At 30.4% G+C, this 9,566-nt stretch overlaps 1 protein-coding gene across 7 annotated transcripts in view; it reads right to left on the reverse strand.

The window, feature by feature from the left end:
• Nucleotides 1-1,562: 1,562 nt before the first annotated feature.
• LOC100167625 (calcium release-activated calcium channel protein 1) overlaps nucleotides 1,563-9,566 on the reverse strand; it is a 76,783-nt gene continuing 68,779 nt past the window's right edge. For all 7 annotated transcript variants that reach the window (XM_029491643.1, XM_029491642.1, XM_029491645.1 and 4 more), the window contains 3 exons: nucleotides 7,684-7,826; nucleotides 5,756-5,896; nucleotides 1,563-2,711 (listed from right to left, as the gene is read on the reverse strand). In XM_029491643.1, the coding sequence (XP_029347503.1) occupies nucleotides 2,223-2,711; nucleotides 5,756-5,896; nucleotides 7,684-7,826 (773 nt within the window). In that variant the 3' untranslated portion in view covers nucleotides 1,563-2,222. The remainder of the gene's footprint in view (nucleotides 2,712-5,755; nucleotides 5,897-7,683; nucleotides 7,827-9,566) is intronic.

Below are 9,566 nucleotides of genomic sequence, written 5' to 3' on the forward strand. Positions count from 1 at the left end.
ATAATTAATTGTCGTACAACCTTTTGTTAGGTAACCAGTCAAATTTTCGAGCTACCATGTGATACGCGCAGTGGCGGCTATCCAACGGTCTATACGCTTTTAAATTTGAAAGTCAGTAGGTCAGAATAATGTATTACAAATTAAAATATTACAGTTAAATACATATGTTGTGTAACATTCATACATTACATCGATGCGTCCTCTAATTACTTATGGAGCTTCAGATACTCAGTCGTTAACAAAAAATGATGAAAGAAAACTCTCAGTTTTGGAAAGAAAAATACTACGGAAGATTTATGAATCTATAAAGGACGCAGAGGACACGCTAAGTGATGAGTAGAGAATAAGTAAGAATGATGAATTAGAAAAACTCTTTCATGAACCGAATACACTCGAAACGATAAGGAACAAAAGATTACCAGTGGGCTGGGCACGCTTGGCGTATAGTCAAAATCGACTCATATACGTATCATAAAATAATGCTGGGAAAAATCCAATTGGAAATATACCGATTGGAAGATCAAGCATGATTATGGATGGATGTAATAGGGAAAGATTTAAGAGCGTTAAATTGAAAGGTACAAACATCGGATACTGGGAAAACTGGAAGCAACGTAGCTGTAGGCAGAATAGTCTTATAGTAGCCGATTTACCTAAGAAAAAGAATTACAATATACAAACTTTCTACAAACACCACGCTGAACCCTCTGGATAGCAGACAAATTAATTTGAGCGACTCAGAGTGTCCGGTATTTAGAGGTTTCACTGTATTATGTAATAATATGACGAGCGAACGTGAACAAGAAAAGTTAGATATTGTTATTTCTCTATCACGACACGCTGTGATGATGTGTATTATTATGTACGTATAAATACATAACATGGGTATTAACATAACACAGCTACGGGGGTGGGTGTATTTTTTTAAAGTAACTTTTCTTGATAAGACGTAACCGTCTCTACAGGTGATATGTGTATATTATTTTTTTAAAGTAAATGTAGGTATATAAGCAAAATTGTATGACCGGCATTGTAAGCCGCGGGGGATTTGCCCCCACATAGGAGAAAGGCGAAGAAGCAATACCTCGGGAGTAAAAAAGTCAATTTTTTAGGAAATACATTGATGCGAATAAGGAAAAAAATAAAAAATAAATAGAATATACTATTATGATAGTACTACAAGTCAAAATTATCATTAGAATATTTGTGTCAAACATTGACAACCAATACTAAAATAGAGTTTTAATCTTGAGTTGATACCTAATATCTTTAAAAATAATGATAGCTATTTATGTGCGATATAGTTATTAAACGGTATACCTACATCTAAATATCGTATTTTTTTGATTTGTCAGGTATTGTCGTCGACGATCATTATAATTTATACAACATAAAATATAGGTACATTTTATCGACTGGGCGTGCGCGTGTATTATAATTTATAACATATAACAATAATATAGGTACGATATTTCGTTTGTAATATATAAATATTATATTATATTATATATTGCGCGGAATGATGTGTATAATAATAATAATAATAATAATAATAATGGTGATAGTAATAATAATAATAACGATTATAAAATAATAATAATTTTAAGACGACGATGGTATAATAAATTACTATTAGATTATTATTATATTAAGGCTCGTATGTTCATGCATTTACGTTTTTTGCTACATAATATTGGAATACGTGCTGAGTGCGGTACATATCTGTTTCACAACTACAGTGTAATAAAAATATAAATTTTAATAATGTATATCTATGTATATTTTGGGTGATTTTCGATACAGTTGATTTTTTTCAGGAGCATTAGCATGTTAATTATGTGCACATAATATTATTTCTTATATATTTAATTTAGATTCGTTTAGGTTTGTTTTTATCCTTGCATGACTACTGTATATGAGTATTTTTAGTTTACGGAAAGACAATAATGTCAACGATTGAAAATAAGAAATTTCTATTTCTTGTTATTTCAGAATTTGCTATAGGTTTTCTTTTATCACTCATATTAATATTTAAGGGCATAATATAGTATTTTATTTTTAGTGAATATAAATGCATATATTTCGGAACTTTTTAGTGCACAAGTACACGCAGCTTATATTACTTGTGCGCGCTTTTTGTTGTTTTTCGTACACGAACTTATACGAGCCCAGGATTAACAATAATAACATTACGTAAAACTACCGATCGGCCGCCGCGCGTGTCAGACGACTTTGGTGGTACCGGCCACATCCAGTTTCTTCTTCATGGCCTCCAGTTCCTTGATGTCGGACACGGTGGACTCACATTTGTACACGACCAGGTTCCGGTAGAAGTGGAACACGAAGAACACAAATATTACCAGAACCGGTATGACGATTATGGTGGCGGCCATTGCGGCCCGGAACGAGTGGTCCCAGAACTTGACCCAGCACAGTATGGCCACCTCGACCAGGAACAGGAACAGTCCGAGCACAGTGGAGAACGCCCAGGCCAGCTCGACGAAGCCGCGCATGCGCTCGTGCGGCGACTCCTGGATCAGCTTGGTGCTCTGTAGCTTGCTGATGGCGTCCACGTTGGGCAACAGGTACGTGCTGATCATCAACGCGAATATGTGCACGGCCACCAGCACGGTGGTGCACACCGCGAACATGATGAACAGCCATTCAGGTACCATAGTTGGCTCGTTGATCTGCAGCTCCACCATCGCCACCTGTAGCGCGCAACGAAAGGATAATATAGGTACGTACATTATAAAATATTCGGTGCTCGATGGAGAAAAATTAAGCGTAGAGGATCCAAGTGCAGAATCATTTCACATTTGATACACACCCATGGGTGAGGGTGGTCACCGATAGGCATTACTACCTAGTATGTTATATTATTTTATAAAGAAAAAATAATAATAAAAATATCATTTTTTCATGGCACAACGTTGTCGTTTGTACAAATTAGTAATTACAACCACAGGGGATATGAATCCTAATCGTAAGAAATTACAGTATTTGGTATTTTCCCATCAAAATGTCAATAATATAAGAAATGTTTGAAAGAATTGTATTCCTAAAATTAAAACAACAAATAAAAATGTCCTTACGTATATTTAAATCGTATTAGGTAGGTACTGAGTTATTATAACTGCTATAATACTGATATAAGCTATATAGACTATTATAATTTATAAAAACTGACTATTCGGGCTTGGTAATGATTAAAAAATTGTAGGATATACTACATATTTTTTTCAACCATCATTATTCTCGCCCCGCAGTGAATTTATTCAAATGTTGATGTTTGGAAATTTTAAACACGCGTATAAATAACATACCTATTTTTATTATTTTTATAGCATTTAACTGTTTGAGGATTTCCTATTATAGTATGATACTCTACTCAATATTTATATGTGGTCATGTGAGTAAATACAAATTACAAACTATTGTTTTTCAAGGAAAACTATCCTATTATTTAACTGCAAATCGCTGGTTGTTTATTTTTAACATTTTAACTAACTGAACAGGGTATTAGATAAAAAGGTGATAATGGTTATAAGTTGCGATGGATCAGATTAGAGCTCGTCTATAATTTTTGCATCATTTATTCAAAATTTATTTTTATTAATGTTATTATTATCATATAAATATTACTGGCTTATATTATATAGGTTTCTTGTACAAATATTCTTTTTTATTAGACGTTATGATATTATTTTATTTAGTACGTACAATTTATAAAAACTCGATGCATTTTTTTAAAAAATATTTATCGAAATCGAAATTATTTGTTCAAAACAATTTTTTTTTTTAATGCACCTGCTTAACAGTTTGCTGTAAAGACCTCACAAAATAAAGTAGTGATCCGATGATTTAAACAAACCAAAACCTTTTAAATTATACAAAACCTATTTTTTCTTTATCATCGGTTTAACACGTGTGTTCGGAAAGTACACGAACAGACACGCGAAGGCAAACATAATAATGAAAATATTAAAACCGAACTACGGTCAAAACGATGAACCTCGTCCGATTGTCAGAGAAAAATGATTGTTTCACTCCATAAGTATAACAAATATAAATATGTCATATAAAATGTGTTGTTTTTAAATTATTATTCAACCCACATTTATCCGACAACACTTGGCGCACCTACGCATGTACCTGCGTACCTAAACGAGTTGTTTGTGTATTTGTTTTAAACCCATAATTATTTTGTTTATTCCATTCGAGTTTATATAATATTATCATAGCGGATGCAGCAGTGTTCGAGGGTTGAAAACATATTATTATATTGTGCGTTTGTTCGTATATAATGAAAAATAAAACGAAACGAAACTTCACATTCATGACTAAATGAGCATTTTGTTAAACAATAGGAATGATATACGAATGAGGGTGTATTCCACATTTACTCGAGTATCATTAAATGAGACGCAAATGAACTCGAGCAGTGCGTGTTGGTTGGCATACGTATCAGGCAATACGTCCACTTGCAGCAATACATTACGGATAGATAAGTACACATTTACAATATTATGTGGGTACGTACGTACTTTTCTAGTTTAGGGAGTTCTGGTAAAAAAAATTTAATTTAATAGAAAATATTATAAAGGAGTACAATATGTTGAATGTTACCGTTTTTAAGTTTGTTGTTGTTATTTTTGTTTTTTATTCAAAGAACTATATTATTACCTATTAATTACACTACTGACATACGGGTGTGATCCATTTAATGGAATTTTACACATTTCCGACGTCGGTTTTAGTTGCTTTTCAACAAAATAATGTTCTTATAGTTTTAACTTGTAAGTGTTTGTACACACTTAATTATTTACAACGAAATCTAATTATTTGTTAAAATATCGTGTTACCTAGAAATTTAACAGTAAATCAAAAATATACAAAAATCAGTTTACTAATATGCGTTAAAATTGACTTATTTTGTGTTTTACATAAATAACGTAATATGAATGAAAAATTGTAGAAAAAATAATGTAGATGCATTATGCACTGATAAAAATTACTAAAATTTACTCGCATTCATTCGATGTCTTCATTCAAGATCATTTAAGTTTTTTATTGTTTTTTATTATATTATATACATATAAATTAATTTTAACTTTTAATACAAGTTAATATACATACAAAAAATGCTGTCAGGTACTCATAAGTAGGTATTTGCTCCGCCATACAGTATTTGTGTCAAGTGTACCTATCGTCATTGAGTAAGTCTGCAGTGTAATGGGTGTATTGAATTTGAATTAAATTATAAATCAATGAATACTATGGAAAACGATTCTGAGTGAACTAGTGAAGATGATATAACTTTTTAGTGACCAAGGTTACCTACCAAATAATTATTTTAATAACAATATTAAAAAATGTTCGTTTTTATTTTTTCGTAATTCCTAATTATTTTCAAAATGTTCACATTTAAGTTTTATATTATATTATATATTATATCTATAATAAACCTATAATTTTATTATTATGTGCTTGGGAACAAATAATATGAGCTAGGGATCACTCAATTTTATGAATGCTTAATTTATCGAGCGCTCATCTCTATATACGATATAATGCTCGTACAATACTTTTTATTTGCCAGAATATTATAGAATTTTCTATGATATGAAAAATTAACGTCCTACCGGTAGTAATGATATTTTATGTTCATGGGTAACGAAAGTATTAAGCAAGTGTTGTAAAAAATGTAAACAAGTCAACAATGCCGATAAACAATTCTATAAACCATGATTACCATAGCAAATCCGGATAAGAGTTCAGATGTGGTAGCTGTAGCTTTGAGTTTTGCTCTGCTCATGTGCAACCTCCTCCACGTTAGACCATCACTGTCTTCGTATGGTTCTCCGTTTGAATTTTTTGGTCCCCCATTATTGCCCTGCGAAAAAGTAACAAATACATTACAAGTAAGACGACGCCGCTATGATTAGATAAGTTATATCAATAGTATAGTTTTTATTATTAAAGCTGAAAAAAAATATATCAATAATTAATGAGAATGCAGTAGAATAGTATTGGGTATATGGATATCAATAATGATTAGTTTTTTTAATATTATTACTCAATTATCATTAGTGCTTGGAATTTATTTCGTAATTGTACCGCTCAAAACAAATCAATAAAATTATTTCATTTACGCTGTAAAAATAAAACAATATCCTTACGGCTTACATATAAGGGGATTCACTGAGCATATCACCCCCTTTTCATCTTCAAAAATTTAGTTATTCAAAATCTTTTTCGTAGGATTATAAATCTACTTGGGAACCATATTTTAAAACTCTTGAGATTCTTTTGTACTACTTAACGAGTGTCATGTGGAGATACAATCTTCTGTTTTTCAAATGAGAAACTCTCTTTTCTACTGTAAATTATTTATCGGATAATTTTTCTTAAAATGTTGTCGTACCTATCAACAGATAGCAAACTTTCAACGAGTCATTTTTGAAGTAAATAACTTTGTGTACTTAAGATAATAGTTCCATGATTAATGGGTTTGATAGATATGGCGGATGCCATTGTGATTTGAACATTTTAGTAATTAATATTAATCTATTGTGATTTGTAAAAATGGCCATATTATAATAAATACTAGATCTAATAAGTAATATTAGGTACATATATTTTATATTTTTGTAAAACCACTTTTAAAGATAAAAGTATAAACATTATAATAACTGAGAAAATACTCGTTTAAATTTTGAATTGGGTACATCAAAATGTTCAATAAAATTATCCCCTAATTAATTTATAGCGAAAAAGAGGGTTCTCATTTGAAAAATAGACGTTTGTAACGCCACAGAACACTTCTTAAGAAATACAAGCAAATTCAAGAATTGGAAAAAATAGTCTGAGAATATTTAAAATTCCATAAGTCATAATTTGAATAAATAAATCGAATTTTATTTGGTTCACAATCGGTTTTGTATTGGTGGTATGTAAAAAGGACCTCAATATTTTTAGTATGCAATCGTATTGTGTTTTCCACGTAAAAAAGTAAAAAATATACAATTGTGCCGTATCTTAATTTTCAAATGTATAGACAATTAATTTAACATAAGTAATAAGTATATACTATATCCTTACTCCTTAGTTAAATTATTAGTGATTTTACATAATATATTTTACTTGGAATTACAATTAAACTTCTTCAAAAATGATATTAGTTTTCTGTCGTGTATTAATCACTAATCAGTTGCTTTTACTAGGTAACACAACATTAATTGTACCTATACATTATATATCCTGGGATGTATATTATGTTTTTAGTAAAAGCTCGAGTAAAATTATGTTTTTAGCTTTTACTGAGTTCAAAATATAGTATATTCTAGAATTAATTAGGTAATCTAGGTTTTAATAGTAACTTATATATATCCCCTAGACCAGAGATACAATGTAATGGATAACCCGGAGAACATCGTTTTTCCAATAACGCACCTTCTCATGCAGCGATGTTGGAATTATTGAAAAAAGCCGAATGGCGTTAGCTTTTATAAATAAATAAAGGATAAACATGCACGCGTTGACCCCTTTCCACTTCCCCCCATCCGTTTGTTGTCCAATTCTCTCCAAACCTTTGTCGATGTTTTGCGAATAATTAACAACATGTCACTATAATATGATGTTAATGTATTTATGTGAATACCTTATTATAAAAATTCTTACCCTATTGTGTTTGAACGAATTTTGTTGCCACATATTATTGTTGTTTTCTATCATCATTTTGCAGTTGTTAACCACATGCTGACAACAGCACGTGTTTTGAGTGGCCAACGAAAACTGCGAGCCACCTAATGGGCTGCAAGTGCCTGTCAGATAAAAAAAAATTCAATCAATCGATTTTAAATGGACGAGCGCTCTCGACTTCTGAGCTATTATTTTACATTAAAAAATAATAACAACGTCATCGTGTACTAATAATATGATTCTTTTTTTTTTTTACTGAAAAGTTCATTATTTATTTAATTCTAGAAAAGTAATTTGTTCTATTGAGCTCTTCGGCGAACACGGTGTGCTGGTATGAAAGTGAGCAAGTTTTTAATTTACACTCAATCTAAACCATACGTGGGCACGTGACAGTCTGAAGTATAACAAGTGACAATAATAATAGTGCTCACAACCAACGACGATACAATAAACTTTGGTCTTTGATTAATTTATTTTTAACTTATATAACAAGAATTTCATAGAAATGAGCATGAAAGAAAATTGCATGTGATTGTAAATATAACATTAAACTTAATAATAATTTTTATAGTATTGTAAATAATATTTAAATTCAGTATAATAAAACATAATATTATAATATGTGCACAAATGCACAATTCATTTTTATTAATTTAGGTACAATAGGTACCTATGGTCTGTAATTGATTCAATTTACTATTGAGAAAATAAAACCATTCCCATCGACCATCGAAATTCAATTCATAAAATATATTGAATTTTTATAACTGAATAGGTAATATTTTGCTCGACTTTTGCACAATATAATATTATAATTATATACTAGGTCAATTCTGCTATTTTTAATTTCAATATATTTATAGTTTTTGTTAATGGGACACCAAATATATTATTATAATAATAATATGGTTATCCTATATTTATGTTATAACTTAAGAGGACGCCACACCCGGTGTTGTAATATTACAGAGTAGGGGGGAGGATTTGGGTATCATATCCCCATGACTTTTTTTTAAACTGGCAAACCATATTTAAGTTCTTATTTAACAACAAATAATATTATTTATAGGTACCAACTAATTAAGTATATTTTATAGAAACAACACATAAAAACCCGAATCCCCTGTGGTAGCTGTACTGAGTGTACATAACTAAGATATAATATTATTTCATAATAAAGTATAAACACTAACCAGTAACCACTAATGCAATATTGCACAAATATAATATTATTGAAATAGGTACGGCATAACAACGGAAAAGCTCACAGGTGATTTTGGGAATTTTTAGGAAACCTATATGTATATTTCAAAGAGTTAATACAATCAGAATTTCTTATTTTGTCAGTGGGACTTGGTTTCAAAGTTGTAACCTTTTGAAATTTGTAATTTTGAGTAAGTATTTAACATCTACGTTTATTATTCCATGAATCTACTAAGAAAAAGTAAATTTCAAAGCTTTATTAAATAGTATTTAATTATTTATTTTAATATGTATTATGTACATACCAACTTAAATTGTACACATTACAGATGACAATGGTTGGACTGAGAGGTTTTTATGATATAAACCAAAATTTTTTTTTGTAGATGTGGGTAAACGTTTTAATCACCTCCCTCCACAAGCATGACCAAATTACTCTACTAGCAACACCCCCGAGTGTATTGTCTCCGCCTTACAAACGTACAAAATAGCAATTTTGTGTTCTGCAGTTCCGATTTAGTATGGGAACCTTTAACGATAGAGCGAACTGATCTATTATCAAACTCAAAGGTAATGTTTAAATGAATTACGGCCGTAATATATTAACTTATTAATGTAATATTTTAAGTTTTCTTAACTCATTTGATAATTAAAATACC

The sequence above is a fragment of the Acyrthosiphon pisum genome, chromosome A3 (genome assembly GCF_005508785.2).
Source record: "Acyrthosiphon pisum isolate AL4f chromosome A3, pea_aphid_22Mar2018_4r6ur, whole genome shotgun sequence".
Lineage (NCBI taxonomy): Eukaryota > Metazoa > Arthropoda > Insecta > Hemiptera > Aphididae > Acyrthosiphon > Acyrthosiphon pisum.